General features: G+C 41.0%; 1 protein-coding gene across 1 annotated transcript in view; it reads left to right on the top strand.

Annotated features, from left to right (window-relative positions):
• Positions 1–710: 710 nt before the first annotated feature.
• The window catches only part of LOC121909886 (polypeptide N-acetylgalactosaminyltransferase 10-like), a 104,991-nt gene continuing 85,379 nt past the window's right edge, over positions 711–20,322 (top strand). Inside the window, exon 1 of the mRNA XM_042430712.1 lies at positions 711–2,525. Coding sequence (XP_042286646.1) covers positions 2,367–2,525 — 159 coding nt within the window. The 5' untranslated portion in view covers positions 711–2,366. The remainder of the gene's footprint in view (positions 2,526–20,322) is intronic.

Below are 20,322 nucleotides of genomic sequence, written 5' to 3'. Positions count from 1 at the left end.
CACCTCAGTGGAGAAAAGCGCACACGAGCCTTTGATATCTTAAAGCTGAAAATGTTTATCGAAGTACTTGGCCAAGTGGAGAACTGAAAGAGCGAACATCGAAGTCATCTGCAACTCGAATGCTGTCTCTTTCCGTTCTGCCCCCTGAAGGTCTGACCTAAGTAGATCAGCCTACAATATGAAAAATTAGTCTAATTGGTTCACTAGTTTCTAAACAAGGAACTGCGTTTTACCCGTGTTAGTTCAGGTCACTGTCAACACATTCTGGCTTCACATTCCACCTATTTGTGTTGTCTAGGAAAGCCTCCTCCGACCTTGGTGACCATGGCAATGCTGATTTACCCTTAATCAGAGAGGTTTCTGCTTTCTCCATAACAGACAGAGAGGGTTCTGAAGTCTCAAGGAGAGGAGAAAATGTCTCCTTCCTGCTTAAGAATTATAGTGTGACTCGAAGGCTCAGAGTTGACCCAATGTAACCCAATTTGTAACCCCTAAAGATGGAAAATTCCATAACAACAGGAATATTACCACCACAGAGTAAACAATTAAAACAATAAATAAAAATAAGACAAAGAGGAGCACAGAGCATGAGGGAAACATGTCAGTTCTGCAGGGAATGACAAACAACGTTTTGTTGTTTAATTTGGAGGACTTGTTGGAATGGAAACATCTTTTTTTTCTTCATTTAATTTATCATCCATACCCATTAGGTCACATTTCAACATTCATAGATGACTGACTGTCCAGGACAGTACATGGATCATTGCCATATCCATTGGCACTTTTTTTTTGTCTCCCCAAATTGTTGCCCCATTCATTCATAGCAGCAGCCTGTTGGAGTTTGGCCACTAAGTGTTGGTGAGGGAAGTGACTTTAATCCATCCATATAGTTTGCCCCACACCCTAAATAAAATGTCATATTTATGAACAGTTTTGGTGCAAAAGTAAGTCTAACAGTGGCAGGAAAGTCCGTCCAGAAAGATCTGACTGCAGGTGCTGCAAGTTACCTTAAATGTTTATGATAATCTTGGTCTCAAATTTAATTAAAAAAAAAAAAAAACATCTAGTGATTTTCATGTGCATGCTAGCATGTGACACTAAATGTATTTTGTCATTTTTTCAGGGTGAATTTATGGGATATAAGCCTACAGGTGTTTTTACCAATATAAAACAGTGTTTATTTATTTCCGAGGTGCATTTGAAGGCAGCAGAAGTTGTCAGTCAGACAAAACTTTTGGTGATACTTTAGTTTCTCTTTGACTCTTTTCCCATTTTACTGTTTAATTGGCTGGCTGTTATTAAATAAAGGGAACTCAGAAGTTTTTACAGAGTCGTTACATTCCATTTAAACCATCCAAACCCTCTATCCACTCATTGTACACAGGACCATTAATGGAGTCTGCCTTTCAGTGCAAAAATAAGACTACCAGTGATAGGAAAGTTCATCCAATAAGATCTGACAGTAGGCACTGCAGTTTTTACCTTACATTTTTAAGATAATCTCAGTCTCAAGTTTAAAACAAAAATGGAAATTTTCATATGCATGCTGGTAAGTTAAAAGTCAGTTTATTTTGTCATGTTTTCAAGGCAGATGTACTGGATGGACACAGGTGGGGTTGCCCATATAAAACAGTGTTTATGTAATTTTCAAGGTGCATTTGAAGGCAGCAGAAGCTGTCAGCCGAACACAAGACATTATTTTATAAATATGAATTAAGATTTACAATATTATATTATTGTATAATCTCAGCTCCCTAAGGGAAATGCCAGTCTTAATTAATATTTAAGACAATATCTCCAAGTATTTTAAAACTATTAACATAAAATGATTTTATGTGCATGCTGGCATGTTAAACTACATGTATGTTGTCTTTATTTTCAGGGTTGAGTTACTATACAGGTGGTTTTGCCAATATAAAACAGTGTTTGTCTTATTTCCGAGGTGCATTTGAAGGCAGCAGAAGTTGTCAGCAGGACATGTAGGCCTGTGAGTTTAGGTGATAATTTAGTTCCGCTCTGCTCTGACTGTTTTGCTATTTTTACTGTGTAATCGTCTGGCTGATATTGCATAAGGGGAACTCAACAGATTTTACAGAGTCATTACATTCCATTTAAAACATCCTTTCCAAAAACACAAGTCTTGTGTTGGCTGAACCTCCCCCCACCTCCCCGCCCCCGCTCTGTCTGGTAGCGAAGTGGTTCGCTCCCTCTAGCGGCGGAGCTCGCAGCCGTTGAGCGTCACAGCGCCGGTGTCCGTCCGTCCCCCCAGTCAGAGTGAAAGTTGTCTCCGCTCGGCAAAGCGAGGGCTCGGGACTCGCTAGTTTCCACCGCCGCCGCTGCTGCTTCACACGCTTTCACCCGGAGAGATGAGGCGGAAAGAGAAGAGGCTCCTGCAGTTCGCCGGGTTGCTCATAGCGGCTCTTCTATTCCTCCCAAACGTTGGGCTGTGGTCTTTATACAGGGACCGAGTATTCGACAACTCGCCCGACACAGTGGATGGTCCGGGCGGCATCCCTCCGATACAGGTAAGGGAAGCTCGGCCGCGGGTGGCTCGGCTCAGAGGAGCGGCGATGTCTTCTCGGCTATCCGCTGTTTTGTCGGTTGTCTCGCCGTGTGGTGAGGGTGACGGTATCCGGCAGAAATACTTCCAGTGTTAGTTTGGTTGCTGCAGTGTGGAGGCAGAGGTTGTTATTCGGCTGAAACGCTGTGTTCTTCCCAACGTCTGTGTTCGCCTCAACAGTTTACCCCCCTCGATACCATAAACCTTTACATTCCCATACCCTGTGTATGTATGTATGTGTGTGGGTGGGTGGGTGGGAGACTGAGTGATGTGGTTTACAAAATGGACCTTCTGTTAAACACAGTGTCAGTACGGCAGGTCGTCCGGTACACCGACCAGTATGAATAAGGAGCCACGTAGCTAACCCGGAGCTAGGCGTCGCAGCGAAGTTATGATAACAAGGACTTCAGGAAGTTGTCAAATATGTGAAGCAGGCTGTGCTGCGTTCACAGGTTGACAGGCGTCAGCAGCCTCGTAGGGGGGCAGTTTTCATGGTTAGGCTATGTATTCACTCTCTGATATATGCAAGATGTTTTTTTTTTGCTTTGTAGACCCAGATTATGACCTTCCACGTTATCATATCTATCATTTATACGTTTAAAGCTCATCTATGTACAGTTATGTTGTGATTCTGTGAGGGTTTCAGCTAATGTCTGCTTCAATGGCCAGTTAATCTGTTGGGTTACTGTAGGATTAAATATTTAGTCTATAAAATGTCAGCAAATAGTCACCAAAACCAAAAGATATTCAATTCACAATGATATAAAGCACATAAGGGCAGCAAATCATCCCATTTTTAGATCCTGGAACCACAGAATATTCTGTTTCTCCATGACAAAAAAACATCTGAAATCCTTAAAGACTCTTCCAGCCAGAACATGAAGAAGTTGTGATTTTATTCCTTCAACCAGACTGAGATGGCAACCAAAGTATTGTTACTCTTTGCTCATCTCACATCTCACATCGTGCATCGGCTGCCAAAATATTTTAGCAACAGGCTCATTTATCTAACAGTGCGTTCATATTTTTCTTGTGTAAGACAGGGAAGGAGATAAGGAGTCGTTTCCGGTTGCCATCTTTGTTTTAGTAAAGAGAGAAAAGGTGAAAAAAGAAGCTAAATGTGGGTTTAAGATAATAAGTTTTTGAATATTAGACAGATATTTTGGTACCAGCAGGATAGAAGAAGGGAATCATCAATGCTAGTCATAAAACTTGTGTGTACTGTCACTTTACTCTACAAAAAAATCTGTTTTTTTTTTGTTTTTTTTTGAGAAAATTCAAGCATCCCACCAAACTGGCCCTAGTTGGCACACAATAGCAGCTCCTCTAATTCAAATGAGCCTTAATCTGTTGAATAGAGGCTTTCACGGATGTTATGTGTGTGTGTGTGTGTGTATATGTGCATGTGTGTAAGTGTGAGTTTTGGGGTGGCGGTAGTGATTGTCCAAATGCAGCAAACTTGCATGACTGGAATAATTTTAGGAATTCAGTGTGAAGGCTGAGCTCAGTTAGCGAGAGTTTGTCCTGGTAAATGTACCAATGTGACATGCAGCTCTTCAAGCAGAACAAAGCCAAGAATATCATTATTATCAATAATTTTTCATTATCGGATCATCATTTATAGCCTACAAATGTTGACACGTCCCCATCAAAAGTCTGCAGTGTTGTTATCAGGGGCTACGGCTAAATTGCCAGTTGAATTGTTGGAATGATAAAGCTTCCTTATTCCGCACAGATCTTCTCCAGAAAGGATTACTTTTCTCTGTTTGAGTTATGATTTGATATCTTACATGACAAGAGATGTTATGAATGGAATTAAGAACATCTATAAGGCCCGGGAAAAGCCTGTTACGTATTAGCAAACGGTTTGATAACAAGCTGTCAACTTCCAGAGCGGTTTGATAAGACATACAGGCTGATTTGAAAAATGAGGCCAATTTTCTCCAAAGTGGACCACTTTTAAGTGACATATCATTATCACATCACTGTCGTCCATAGTCGCCACAGTTAGCATGGTTGCTGTTGAATGTAGGAGCTAAGGATGATAAAGTAAAATGTTCAAAACTAGTCAATACAAAGAAATGAAAGGTTGACAGTGAAAAACATGCATTTAAGGATGATTGGACTGAGAAATACATGTTCGTTTTACCCGAGGAAAGTACAAGACCATTACTGTGATTGATTTACAATGAAACAGTGTCCACAATGAAGAGTGGGAATACAAAATGCCACTATAACATGCTCATTTTAAGCAAAACTATCCCAAAAACATGGAGGGAAGAACCACAAAACTGAACCAGATGAAGTCGTGATGTCAAGACCTCAGCAGAATATCTGTAATATCAAACATTTTCAATACAGAAATGCACAGAGGTTTAGTTTTTGTACTGAAATATCATGTAATGCTTTACTGGACCTTTTGGTGAGGTGGGAATTCATTAAGCAGACCTTGTATTTAAATTCCCCTGTACTAGATGAAGGTGTAACTGTATATCTGCCTTACTGTGTGATACAGGGCCTCTGCACTTACTAACATCAAATGCACCTGCTTTCTGACAACAAATTGTTTCACAAATTGAGCAAAATTGATGTAGATATGCAGGTACAACTCTGACCTGAACGCATCATAAGAGTGCCTTCCTACAGCGGCTACAAGTAAGCCGTAATCATGTGCCCGTGCGTACGACGCCTGAAGGAGTATTTCATAATGCTCTAGCAAACACGAGCTGCCTCAGAGTTTCCTCCACCGTGACAGTGACAGAAAGGTAATTTGCACGTTTCCAGTCTGTTATTAAGGACGCCCGTTGAAGCAGAGGTGTCTCAGCTTCTTCCTGCCTGCTCCAGCAGTTCAGGTTAAGTGGAGGTTAGAGAAGATGAGAGCAGCGGGAAGAATTAAAAAAAGAGGCCACAAAATCTGACCTACTGCCCGCTGTGCAATCCAGCTAACTGTTTGAGCGGCTGGACAGACTGTCTGCGCCGGCTCAGACGCATGCATGTCCTGACAGATGTTCAGTTTCCCCAACCAGGTTTAGTTGAACTGACAGAGGGGAGGTATCACCAAATTTTGTAAGATCAGTTGAACTTCATGTTGTCTCAGATATTTTGAGCATGTTTCATCCTGAAGAACCAAAAGAGGTCAGCAGGTTTATGTTGCTGAACTAAACTGATACAGTTTAAGCATGCTAGTTGGTTAAATGTAGTGTTCAAAAGCAGTTAGTTAGTTTACAATTTGAGGTTTTCAAGGACAAAATACATACAAACGGACATAATACATCTTTTGTTTTTTCATTTATCTCTTTTAGTCACTGAGGTATTCCACATCTGATCTGATCAGAGGATGTGTTTTCTCGAGATGCCTCTTGAATTTATTCGGCAGCATTGCTACATGTGACGGTTTCTCCCCTACAGATGCATTGCGGGACAGCTAGCTTCCCCTCGTCTGCCGTGAAAAACTATTAGCTCAGTACTTTTCACTGTAAAATCTAATTTTACTTCTTCTGCTCGTGTCAGACTGTGTTCAGGGCTGAGAGGGATTTCCATGGCTTGCTCTGTTAAGAGCTCAGTTATTTCTGACTGCTTTGCATACAGAGAAATGTGTGTGTCTGAAAGGGTGTTGCATTACTATGACACCCAGCAACTTTGAACTGCCGCCAGTCCTGGCTGTGGTATAACTGCATGTATAATGAGGATTTCTCATATAGTAACATAGATGTTGTTCCATTTTTGATACTTTTAATATGAGAATGTAGTTAATGTAAATGTTTTGTCTTCCTTGTGGCACCCTTTGCTTGTCCTCAAGGCACCCCTGGGTGCTGCAACACACACTTTGGTAATCACATTGCAGGATTAAATGTGCCTGAACTTAGTTAAAGCCTGAATTTTAACCTCAGCAGAGAAGTCTTGTACTGTTGCAGGTGTGACTGTGTTAGTGGAGGTTTGAGACGTTTCTTAAATGCTGTTAATCAACAAAGATGTCAAGGTCAAAGCTCGGTTTGATCCCACCAAACGTAAACTAAGCTGCCTTAAAGTGAAAGTAAAGTTACTCAACTATGTCTTCCTTCCTTTCAAGTCAATTTGATTTTGGTTGATGCAGTTGCAGATGGAACTGACACAAGTGATTGATTAATCAATCAACTAAGAACACGAATCAATGATTGATCTTTTAAGTTACAGCAACTGATATGCATACAACATCTCTCCGCCAGGCGGTGGAGGAGACGGTGACAAATCGGCAGAAATGTTCATTTTGGACCGATGCCGACATTTAATTTTAAAGCCTTTTAAAGCCTTTATCAGCTGATACAGATGACGTGCTGATATAATCGTGCATCCCTAATAAATAGTAAGTAGAAATACATCCAGGCAGTACAGCCAGGTTGAACACATATATATATACAGTCAGGTCAGGTTCCATTTTTAGGGTAAAAACTCGCTGGTGGATTTTTGTTCCACTAACTGGATGTGATCAGGTCTGATAGAAGTCCAGAAGATAAAGTGTGTTCTCGAAAGGAAAGTTGGCAAAGATTCACGGCCCTGTCACACAGAAAATGAGAATCATGCGGGCTTCTGTACACTGGAGGCTACATTTATGAGCCACACACTGTAGGCTGGATTACTGCACATTCATCACCGCAGGACCTTGTGTGTTTCGCCTCTTACGCACGTTCAGCGCCCTCGCTGACTCACACACACACACTGAGACACACACTTACATATACCGCTGTTAGGGCCAGTAGAAGGTCAGCCGGCGACAGTCTGATCTTATTAATGAGCAGAGCTCAAAGTAAACAAGGACGTCTATGTAGAACATCTTGGGACAAGGAGAAATCCCAACTGAAATCTATTACAAGAACATCTTTTCTCATTTCTGCCTCAGAAGCTGCGGATTGTTGAACTTCAGTTTGTTGGGCGAATAGTCACTAGAACAAACTGTTTTTTTTTTTTTTAACAAATACCCCCAGTGCGTCTGTCTGATTTTTTTTTTTTTTTGAATTCCCTGGCTGTCTGCTTGTGATGTATTCCTGCCCCACGGTCACTATGCAAATCAGATATTTGTTTGACCCCTCTGGCCTTTCAGGGCTCCCACAGGCCTTAAAAAAACATTGAGAGTCTGACATTTGTCGTTTCGAGGCAAAAATCAACACAGCGGCGGTGCTTTTATTCATTTGCTTTCTTTTTATCCATTCAAATCCTTTTGAAGAAAACATGTTTGGCTATAATTAGGCTGCAAGCGTGTGCTTGAGACAGGATCGGACCCGATGACGTAATTCGATGGAATAGCTTAAATTGTTATGAGAAAAGCTGATATTTTCATAGTACTGGGAGGAAGAACTATGCAGCCACTTGGTTTCTCCTTTAGCAGTTTATTTGATGTGTTAAAGGTGAGAAGAAGGAGTTGACATGTATCTCACCGTTAAAATAAAATTGCAGGAGACGAATGAAGTGCCAGATTCCGACGCCTCAGTACAGTCATCTGTAAGTCCTAGTCCCCGCTTTACCTCGGCAACCTCCAGCAGCGCCGAGCAGTTCGACCCGCAGCTCCCCGTCTGTTTCCTCTTGGTTCCTATTCTGATAAACATTGAAGTTGAATACAAGTTTAGCCCGTGGTTCTGTGAAAAATCTCTCCTTTCTGCTCTGTTGACATCGTGTGGGAGACAGGGAATGATGTTTCATGCCAATAGCAGGCAGAGATTTCAGAGCACTCGGGAGGCCCGGAGGCTGCACCTACAGGAAGCGTGAATCCGAAGTGCACAGAAACAAAATTGAAATTGAACGGATTTAAGCTGCTCTCACAAAAAAAAAAAAAAAAAACAGCTCATGTGGATTGCACCACACATGCATGAAGCTTCCTCAAGGCGTATTTTGGAAATCGGGAGTCATTTCAGGCTGCAGTGAATTTCCTCATATGACTGCAAACAAGTGAGGGGAACGTGGACTCTCTACAATTAAGAAAATCGCATCAACTCTATGAATCCTGTGAGGTAAAGAGCAATTAGAGAGGCCGGGAGAGTAGGATTAAGACACTTTATCATGGTTTAGTCGTGAGAGTTCATTAGAGTTTATTACACCGCTGTATTTTCTGTGTATTTTTATCACTCTGACCTCTGAAACTTTTGTTTGCCCAAAGCGTTTTTCATGATTGTGCAAAGGAAAGTTACAGGACTGCTTTCTCGACATCCCAGAATTATTTCAGTCACGCACGAACGCTTCTTCTGTGATCGTGACGCTAAGATGCCAAAATGTTTGCTCGTAATTGCAAAATTATGTTTTTAATAGAAGATAATTCTGGTTTATTACAACTCGTATTTTATTTTTGTTGTTTCGACCTCTAATGCTGTTATGTTGCTAAAAAGACCCGATCAGTAAACATGAGCAGACAGCTTTTAAATAAACCACCGAGTTACATATCTAGAAAAGATGAAAACCTAAACTGCTTATTATGAGACCGACTTCCTGCTTCAACTGTGGCTGCAGTATTTGCCGTAGATGTGCACGGACACTACAAATCATATCTGGATGTCTCTTAGATGAAGCCCTTTCTGCTTTGTATCTAATTTGTATTTTTATCTCTTAAAGTTTAAGGTGTTAATAGTTTAAATTGTAGTTTTATATTTATTTCTCAACTCTGTTTAATCATCTACGGTGAACATAAGTTGTGCAGAGTAACAATTATTTGTACAGTGTAACCGACTGTTCTCTGAGCACATGACAATAAAGATTTGATTTGATTTGACACAGTTTTCCTTTGCATCGAGTGATTGTAACCAATATTTTGGATGTGATGGGTCCATGTTATTATAGTATCGTGCTTATATCACACTATGTTTCTGATGTGTTATGTCTGCAGAGGTATTCAGTCGGTAATGTGACGATCATGATGTGTCCGTCCTATCCCAATGATGCTTTGTCAGTACCTGATGCAGTCTCACTGAGCTGTTGGCTAGCTGTGTTGCTAGACTAGGAAATGAGATTTTATCTTTAATGTGCTAAGCCTCTGGAAACAAGGGAGACTGAGGGGTGAAAGTCATTCGCAAAGACAAGTGGAGTTACTCGTCGCAGACTTAAGCCGTCGCTCTTTATCAGTCCGAGCCGAGCGAGAAAGAAGAAGAAGAAGAAGAAGAAGAAGGGAGGAGGATAAAACACCTCAGGAGGGGAAAAAAAAGGCAGAGCGAGCGGGTAAAAGAGGTGTTTGTTCACAGGCCGAGTTTGTTGGAGAGTGTTTCCTCCCCAGGTTCCTCACACAAGGCAGACGTTGACTCGCTGCTGGCTGCAGCACAGACTGAGCGCGTGCAGAAGCTGCTCTGTATGCCTGTCAGGGATCCGTTGGCCCAGATCAGTGCGAAGAGCCAAATGAGGGACAGGTGCAGCAGACAGCCTGTGGATACGGAGCGAGGAGTCAGGCTTTTAATTACAGCCACGTGGGTTATGGAGCCGCTTTTTTTTTTTTTTTTTATGTTCAGATGATTAAGCTAATCCCCGGACACCAATTGAAGGCCTGCTCTGTGCCTCACAGTGCTGAGCCTCTCTGAGAATAAGATACACTCTACTGTTATATGTTGAGTATATTTAGTTTTCAGCATAACTCTGCTTCAAATATGCGCAGTCACTAACCTGGAGTCAGGTATTTAGATAACCAGACTAAATCTGTGTGTGTACAAAGTGAAAAGATGCAGAGTTTGCAGTAGTTTTATAAATGTTCATCAGTGTGAAACTGTGTAGAAACATAATAGGAGCCTAATAAAAGTTGCAAAGTTGGTTCCAAAGGTATGTCATTCTTAAGAGTTTTGGGCAGTTGACCTTCTATCACATAACTTATAGTACAGATGCAGACAGGAAGAGAGTCCCTGGCCGGAACTGAACCGCGATGTTGCAGTTATAGGCTCCACTAGGCCTTTGGGACCAGGACCAGTCCTGCTCCTGGAATATTTTAGCCAATCCAATTATTAGATGGATAAATGAAAATGTTGACCTGTCAGTTGCACTAGATGAAAAGTCAGGGTATCATCAAAGTCATTAGGATTCACCCTGTGAGGACCATGAACGTCTGCACAAAATGTCATGTCAATCCACCCGACAGCTGTCGAGATAGATCAGTCTGGACCCAAGTGGTGGACCGAAAGACAAAAACATGGCTGAAAAATGTGTACGAGGAAAGCTGAAATATATAAATATAGAAATTCATGTCAACAAATCTATGCTTATAGTAGCAATATTACATCACGCTTCCCAAGCAACCAAGGTGATTCTGCACAACTGGACTTGTAAAGGCTGTCAGAGTAAGTCAGTGGATTTAGAATTAGATTTATCTGTATCGTTTGCTCACTAAAAAACTCCTCATGTTGTATTATTTGAGTCTCTGTCAGCCACCAACCGTGTTTATTCTGTTTTCCATCTGAACTCTAGCTCTGACCTTTGCACTCATCATTATCAGCCGCTGGTAATCTTGATGAAGCAGGTATTAAAGGTCACCTATTGTTAACTGCTGTTACCTTTACTGTTACTCATCAGCTAAATCCCTGAGCTGTAAAAATGTCCCTGATTTAACTCTTATCATTGAGAACATGTTGTTACCCGCAAGCTGGTGAATGGACCCGAACCTTTCTTCACATCAAGTTGTGATCAGTTATATTATTGTCAGCTGTGAGAATGTGTTTCCTTTTTTCCTTGTTGAATTAATCTAACAAATTTCCCTGTCAAATTGTAGTAAACTACCGGCAGCTGTGGTCACCAGCGAAACAGCAGCTGCAAAGTACTGCACAGAAACTTTATTCAACAAAACAAAAATGATATAAAAGCACCATTAGAGATCGGACAACTGGTAATGCCTTCAAACGTCCTCTACTTTAATAGGCAGAAGGTTGGCGTACGCTCACAGCTCACTGAGTGGGAAAGGAATAAGAATGAAAATTGAGTGAGAGAAACGGGGCGGCTGTCGCTCAGGAGGTAGAACGAGACGTCCGCTAATCAGAAGATTGGCGGTTCGATTCTCAGCTCCTCCGGTCCATTGGTGTGTGAATGTGTGTGTGTGTGTGTGAATGATTAGATCCTCCTGATGAGCAGGTTTGCACGGCAGCCTCCTTCCACCTGCGTATGAATGTGTGTGTGTGTGTGTGTGAACGGGTGAATGTGGCTTGTGGTGTAAAAAAACTAGAAATGCACTATATAAATGCAGCCCATCTACTGTTTACCTTGTGTATTTGGAGCTTCTTCCTGTGTTTATATCCTTGCTACCACAAACTGTTCAGTTTAGACTATTTGTCAGTGAATAAATGCTACAACTCCTCAAGACCCAAGCCAAGTTGTCTTTCCTGCCACCTGCTGATTTAACCCCCCTCCCCCCAAAAGCAGTAAACCAAAGGGGAAGCACCGAGCAGTCATATGATGTTTAACTTATTTAAACGTACGACTGTTCCTGAAAACGCTCTCTCGTGCCTGTCAGGTGCTAGCCAGGATTATACCAATTTAACATTGGCAAAAATGAAATGTAGTCACTAATGGGTTAACCAGATGCACAAATGCAATTCTGTTCTCTCAGTATGATGTTATGATGAATGTAATGATGAACTTCTGTCTCTTCATTACTGCCCTAAAAATACCACATCTTATGATAGCCTGCTGTTAATGTTTATTCTTGTTTTTGCCCCAAAAAGCATCAAAACAGACACTATTTCACTATATTTAGGAAGAATAGTAAGTTACTGTTAGATCATGGCTGTTTCTACAGCAGTTTATTACAGTTGACCACAGCACCTGACCTATGATTAGTTTATCTTTCTGAAGGGAGACACAGCAGTTTTCTAGAGAGATTATTCTGCTTGTTCTTTTTTTTTTTTTCTTCCAGCGGTACGCTTTGATGCTTGTAGTATGTGTGTCTTTCTGTAGCTCACACTCTCGGAGTCCACAGCATTTAAAAGGCAGTCTGTTGTGGGCTTTGTGCATATGAGATAAAAGCGTTGTGTGAGTATGTGTACAAAAGACAAAGCGGTATCTTTTCCACATCGCCTGCCTGGCTGCACAGCAGTCGAGATCAGGTGAAAAGGCAAACCGCAGTCATGACGGTTTAAATCAACCGAGCATCATGGGAAAAGAAGGAACAGTTGATGAACCATTTAACCCAAGTCAGGTTTCTGCCTCTGTTTGTACACTCTCACTCAGCTGTGTTCATTAACACCTGAGAAGCACCTTTTGAGCACTGCGGTGCGTTCAAATGCTCCTCGGTAATGTGGTTACTCTCTTAGAGTAGTATGTGGATGATTATTAATTAAGAATTATTCAATGAAAACAGCTGCAATTCATGATTATTTTTATTATCGATTGATCTGGATTATTTTTTCTATTAATCAATGAATCATTTTGTCTATGAAATGTCAAAAATAGTGAAAAATTCCTGATATGATTCCCCCACAGCCTTTGTAGATGTTTCCACATCGCTGGTTTTTAACAGTCAACAACCCAAACATATTTACTTTACTGTCATATATGATAATAAAGCAAATATTAAAAATATTCAAACTGAACCTCAAAAAACATGCTGATGCTGCCCAGCATTCAAAGATTTATCATATCATTAAACCACAAGTTGTCTTTTTTACATGTTTGGTTTATGTACGTATATAACAAACAAGATATAACATGTTAATTACTTTGCTGTAGAGGTGCTAGAGACAGTCAGGCTAGCTGTTTCCCCCTGTTTCCAGTCCTCATGCTAAGCTAAGCTAAGCTAAGCTAATTGGCACCATTGTTAATGCAGCGACATTAGCATGCTATCAATCATCTCATTTATCTTGAAATATATGAAAATATTGCATTTATTGATGGACAGAGTTTAAGTTAAACAGCCCTACAGTGAAGGCCATTAAAACTACTAATAAAGTAGTATCATAAACATTCTTTATCTGCTATTAACAAGCTGAGAAAATCCGAGAAAAAAAACCATGCAAAAACACACAAAAAAAACCTGCTGATAGAAAGCCGGGTGTGGCAGCAGGTGCTGTGATGTGAATGTTTCCAGTGTAGTTTAATTTTCTGATAACCCAGAATAATCTGTTTTTGTCTGCTTTGCTCCCGTTGTGTGTGAGTGTAAACTTAGTGATGCGAGAGCTCAGCAGTGGCTTTGTTCAACTTTTCTCATCCACACTCCCCCACAGTCCTGATTCAAACTACCATCTTCCCAGAATGAAACCTTTTTTTCTCTCACCATTAGGCTACTACTGCCCCGCTTCCCTGTGAAGTGTGACTGTGTTTCATTTTGACAGATCATGGCGCAATAGATGTCTCCTATAGTTCAGAGAGCTTCAGAGGAAAGGTTTGAAATGAGGTAGTCGGTCTCGTTTTGTAGTCTCACAGCGCTTTGCAGCAATCGTACTGCAGCCACACCAGCACTTCTGAACAGCTGTTTGAAGATTGACGTGCTGTCTCCCGAAGAAATTGCTGCATTTTTTGCTCTGCTAGACCGTGGCCTTCCTTACCGAGATACTCGTAAGAACAGCAGGTGATGTCACTGTTAGCATTTATGAGGCTTTGATCATCACACATGCTCACACACACACATACACACCGTCTCCCCCCCCTGTTTTGGATCATAGTCAGGGGAAATTTCCTTTCCTTTTTTTCCGCCTCATGTTGTAAAATATTTTCATTGGCATTGATTAGAGGTGTAAAATGATGCGTGAAAAGACAAGCTGTGTGGGTGAGGAGAAGGTAAATGAAACGAGCTATAAATGCTGGGATTTTTTCCAAAGCTCAAGAGAGATGGCTGAGGTGGTAGCTGATGCAGTGTAGGAACAGTCCAGTTTAATGTCAACAGTAACACTGCTGTCACTCAGCTGCCGGTTTGCTCACTGCGGTGGATGGATTTCTTTTTGCAGAGTCACACTGGATAACACACCTATAGTCCTGTCACCTTTTGAGCAATTAAAGCTGCAGTGCGAAACTCCTACATATAAATGAACGTCCGTTGCATTCAAGCTCTTGCCAAACGAGCTCACAAAATGCTGATTAAGCCTATCACTGCCAGATAAATCTCTCTATATTTCACAGTAAATAGAGTTTTTAAATCTGGTGTCTGTGGAGACGTTCCCGTACTGGCCGGATGAACGCATACTGCGCATGCTCTATGGGACTTCCACCGGCCAAGCATCCAACTTCCGGTTAGCTCTATGCTGACTTGAATGGGGATAAAATAATTTAATCGTGTGACTCTTCTAGACTTAGCAAATGTTATCGGACCGAATGGATCAAATTCTGACAATGAAACGAGTCATTTCACTGGGGTTGTGTGATGCTCAAAACAATTTATCCACTGTTTTACAGACACAACAGTAGCGACGGAGTAGATTACAACAGAGTCTATGACGTAAGCTCATGTAAACAGTGTTTTCGTAATTACTCTCACTGCCAGAATGGGGAGACAAGTAATACAGGAGAGAATGCTGTATTTTAATACTTCAATTTGCAACTTTTGTTCAGTTGAACAATACTCATCCAGTACTTGTAGTTGCCTTTTTCAGTCACAGACAATTTCAGTACTACTATCTAGGTCTGTTCTAGTGATTATTTTCTCAAGTAATCGATTAGTTGTTCGGTCTATAAAAATCTTGATCATTGTTTCCCAAAGCCCAAGGTGACGCCCAAGCTGGGTGGCAAACTATTGTGGTTGATGAGCTACCAAACATGCTGGCCAGGAACATGCTAGCTAGCTTGCAAAATATAGCTAAAAAATTATCTTGGGTGCTTTTTAAAAAAAACAAAAAAAAACAAACAAACAACAAAAAAGAATACAAGGGGAAATATTTGAAGCATAGAATTGGATGGACGGACAGGTTTGGAAGGCTGTTCCACAAGCGTGGTGTAGCAGAACAGAAGGCTCAATCCCCCATGGTGCGGAGCGTAGTACTGGAGGCCTGGAGGTGCAAGCTGCTGGCAGATCTGAGGCTGCGGGTGGAGGTTTGTGGTGTGATAGGTAGGGAGGTGCATGTCTGTTGATGGATTTGTATGTGAATAGCAGGACTTTGTAGTCAGTCCTGAAGGAGACAGGGAGCCAGTGCAATGAAAACAGAGTTGGTGTTATGTCAAGGTTCATCAAGTTAAACCTGTAGGAATTCCAGAGGTAAATTCACTGAAATTGAACTTCCAATGATATGAATCTGGTATGATACTTGCAGCCATCAGTGCTGACATGACTGACCTGTTAGTGTTTTCTGGGCCTAAAGAAACCATAGGCTAGATATTAGTCACTATAGACTCACTGTAGAGAAACAAAATGTTTTCCTTGTCTCTGCCTCAGTCAGATTAATGTGTTTCATTTGTGTTGCGGGAAAACATAATGAGAAACATTGTTGTTTGAACCTCTATTTGTTGTTTTGTTGCATTTATTCCATTGTATGATTTGGCATTCAATTTGAAGAACGGACACAGTCAGAGTCAAAACCAAAGGAGGGCTACCTCATGTTACTTATTAATAGCATGGACGTATTGTAAGTAAACAAAAAGCAGACAGGCACAGGTGCTGGGCAAAGTAATGGAGGCAAATTGCAATAGACATGCAGTAAGTAGTACTGTGGTGAAGTTCTGTTGAGTCTGTCAGGTTCATTTTTGAAGCTGTTGTTTGCAGAATTGTTCAACAAATCTACCGTTACTGTTGAGACTTTACCTTTTTCCACATTGCAATCAGTTGTACTGGAAAGGCAGCTTGAGCGGTGAAGGAAACATCTACCTGATATCTTTATGCCACCATAAAATGAAAATCTTAAAAAATCTTAAATCGCTTTTAGAGGTAATTTATAGAGAAGTGTTGGGTGTCAAGCTTCTCGGAAATGTGACACACTGCTAATTGGTGACTCACTTGTGTAGCTGCTTGTGGAAATGTGATTCGCAGTAGTTGCTTTCAACTACCGCTGTGTGACTGACACATGTGAATTAAAGTCATGATGAACATGTCATGCTGCGGGGAAAATAACTCACCTCCTCAGCTGTTGAAAAATTCCACCACACTGCCAGGGCTTTTTTCACCATCGTTGCGGAACCGAAGCTGTCCCGAAACGAATGTAGACCATTCCAAAATTAAAAGTTTTTCTACATTGTCATTAGTTAAAATCATTCAAAGTGACCTTTAACATAAATAAAACATCATATAAATGTTTAGATCAGATTAAATGATTATATTACTAAATCAGTCACACCACAAACTAAGGACTCTTGCAAAGCGATGAAAACGGATGAAATAAAAACTGCTTTCAAGGAGCACTAGACTTTTAACCGGTAAGTATGATACATAAAATAGATCCTGATAAAACATTTTAATGATCCTCTCTGTCTTAAGAGTCCCTCTTCCTTAGTCACTTTAATAAACCCAAATCTCATGTACTGTTTCATCATAGTGATATAGCTTTTAACTTTCTTAGCTAACTTAACAATACTAACACAACATTAATACACAGTAATGTGGAGAGCTACCACATTGAGAGCTATGCTACTGTCGCTAACATGCTAATGCGCTAAACGCGATTAGCATCACACTTTTTACAAACTGCATAAAATTGGCACAGTAAAAATGTACGTTTACCATTGACTGTACATAAAATGGACGTCATGACAGCTCCTCAAAAGTGAAGCCAAAGCATCTCAATCGCCCCCTGGTGGCTGGCTGCAAACTAAAAAAAATCAAAGTCACATAAATTTTTTTACCAAAGATGGTTTCTGTCATTTTTAGGTCGTTCTTATCATGCTGATGTTTGTCCAAGTACTCATTTTTTCCTGATGTTTGTTTTTAATTAGTTATTTGATGATATAAAAAAGGGGGTCTGATGTCATGATTGACAGCTGATTGACAGCCACTCTCAAACCTCCAACTCTACTCCGCAGACTTTGGCTCCAAATGACATCACATAAGCAAGATAGCAGCTCCCAGAAAGGAGATATTTTGGCTTCACTTTTTCATAACGGCAAGAAGTGGAGACACGTCGTCCATATTTATATACAGTCAATGGTTCAGACTGAAGCTGTAGCAGCTGGTAGACATGTAGCCACATCTCAGGTCTAGCTAACGTTTGTCAAGGTTAAATAAGAATTGTGTGTACATCCCAAAACATGCAGTCAGTTTCATTTTCATCGCCATTCATTGTAACATTTTTTGGACCAAATTTATTTTACATCCTCTCTGATTCTATTTTTATTGGCCCTGGGACGACGGCAGGTCCTTAAGCTCAAACCCTCTGTCTGTCACCAAGATGTCACCACCGTCATTGAGTTTCTAAATGTATTGGCAGTGGTTCAAACTTGGAAAGTAGTCTAAGAAAAAAAAAAAATCAACAAAAGATTACATTTCAATGGAGTGAAAGGAACTCATTCATGTCGAGTCTCTTCTCTGTGGGAGGAAGGTCAAAGAGGGTCATTCAGTGTTTTCAGACCTTTGCTCTGCATGTGGGTTTGCTGGATGTTTGTGAAGGCAGGAGAGGATAAGTGATTGTTTTTCACCCACTGCTCCATGAATTGCTTCCTTCTTGGGAAAACCAAATGTTTTGGATTTGATGGCATGGGGTTTGCAGGATCCTTTTGAAAATGTCATTTTTCAAGGTTTTGGAGTGACTGTAGTAATAACAAGTTTACTAAATGATGCAATTAATATCTCACTGTTTTTTCTCAAAGGGGCAAATAAAAAAAAAACACACAACAGCCGTGCAGAAAGTTCCAGTTTTCTGTTCCCAAGCTTTGACATACCGGTCTCTGAAAGTTTTGGTGCCACCCCAGTGCAATGAAGGTGAATTGGATTTCATATGGCGACTCAAAACATTGAAAAATTACTTTTAAAAAAAGACAGGAAGAATGAAAAAAGCAGCATGACCTTCCAAAAAACTGTGTCAACAGTAATTCCAATGAAAACTGTTCATATCAAAGTCTGTATATACTGTATCTAGAGTAACCTGAGCTAATTCATGAATTGATTGCATATTTTTTGATTAGTAATACAGTCAACTGACTAATATATTGATTGACTCAACAGGTCATTACTACTGTTAAGTTCAGCATGGCTAACCCGCAATTATGAACTCACCTTTTCAGGGATGTATCTCCTTTTTGAATTTTGAATCTTGAATCTGATGAGTCATTTCTGCTCGTATCCTTACTGCTCAGGTGAACTAGTGCTTGTCATTAATCTCTGTACCCAGCATTGATGTGAGGCAGCGGGTTGAAGCAAGTTGGTACATTTATACATCGTGTTCTTCCATTATGAAGCAGCCACTGAATGTGGATCTTTCAAAGCGTTGCCTCTTCCCACTTTGTTTCACATTATTCTCTCATATTGGACTGTTGTCTGTTGAACCCCGAGCTATCATCCTGTGGTCTGATCGTCCCCTCACTGACAAATGTTGATAATTGCCTTCCAGTAGAGCTGTAAAAGCTCTCCCTGCTGGGCACATTGATTCACTCCTCCTAACTAGTAGCGGGAAGGAGCAACATGCCTCAGGCTCTCTGGCTCGGCACAGCACAGCACGGCACGGCACAGTAAAGCCTGGCGCAGCGGGTCGAGGTGGCGGCCGTGGGGAGGTGTATGAAGGGATGCTAGTAGGATTAGGGCCGCTGAGATAACTGATTTGCCGATCATTATGTAAACCACATCTGTCCCCTGTCCCCTCGGTGGCATCCGGCCGCCCACGCTGAACGCAGCCGAACCCGGTGGCAACATGAAGAGACAAAGCCTGGAGTTCTGCTCACAGAGAGGAAGCCAGGGGATATGCGAGGGGGTGAGGTTAGGGGAGGGGAGGGGAGGGGAGGGGGCTCAACACACTGCTGGCTGCTAGTCGCAAAAACACTCAGTGGATGATGGGGGTAATGAGGATAATGGTGTTCATATAATGACAGGGTGACCAGCCAAGTGCTTTGAAATCCAGACAGATCATTCACATTTTGACCTGCGTGTTTGTTTTTTAATCAGTTTGTTAACAGCTTTTTCCAGATTCATCATTATGTACTATATGTCAGGAATGAGGATTCTGAGAGCCCAAAGTGACGCATTTTAAAATTGGTTGTTTACCCTGGCAAACAGTTAAAAAACAAAATATATAAAACCAACGATGAAATATAACAAAGCAAAACAGCAAATCCTGCTTTGAAAAGCTGGCAATTTTCTGTGAATCATTTAACAGACTATAAAAGAGCTCCTGCAACTCTCATCAAACACTCTTATATGCTTTTCATATATTATCAGGCTGTAATACGTCTGTTCGTCCCGAAACGTGACGGTACGGACGTGGCTTAGCCAAGTTAGCCTGGTTACCCTGATTAGCCTGTGGTGTCGCTGCCGTCAGAATGACACGTGAGAGACCCAATATACTGACCGAGTGCAACACTGTTATTAAAATATGCCCCGTTATCTCTGTATTTTAACAATACCGTGTCTCCCCGTCCCCCCTCCCCTCTCTCTGTGACAGTCGGCTTTTCACTCCGCCTTTGAGTAAAGGCGTTCAGAAGGATAAAAACATTTGATTTCTGATGTCATCAGACAGCATGCTGAGAGAGAAAAATGTAGTTAAAAAGTGTGAAAGTAGTGGTTTGGTCCCTCTGACTGATAGTATTTTTATTTAACTTTTAACAGGTAATACAAACATCAAACACACAAAGAAGAGAATCCAGCTCACATAAGCAACTTGCAATTATCAGTTACACAGACTTTTAACATAGCTTTAAATGTTTCCATATATTATTACATATGACATCATTAGATTATTAATAGTGAAGCATCAGTGTTAGAGCAGCATGTTACT

The sequence above is a fragment of the Thunnus maccoyii genome, chromosome 13, assembly GCF_910596095.1.
Source record: "Thunnus maccoyii chromosome 13, fThuMac1.1, whole genome shotgun sequence".
Classification (NCBI taxonomy): Eukaryota; Metazoa; Chordata; class Actinopteri; order Scombriformes; family Scombridae; genus Thunnus; species Thunnus maccoyii.
The sequence above is the reverse complement of the archived record's forward strand: the minus strand, read 5'-3'. Positions and strand labels throughout refer to the sequence as shown.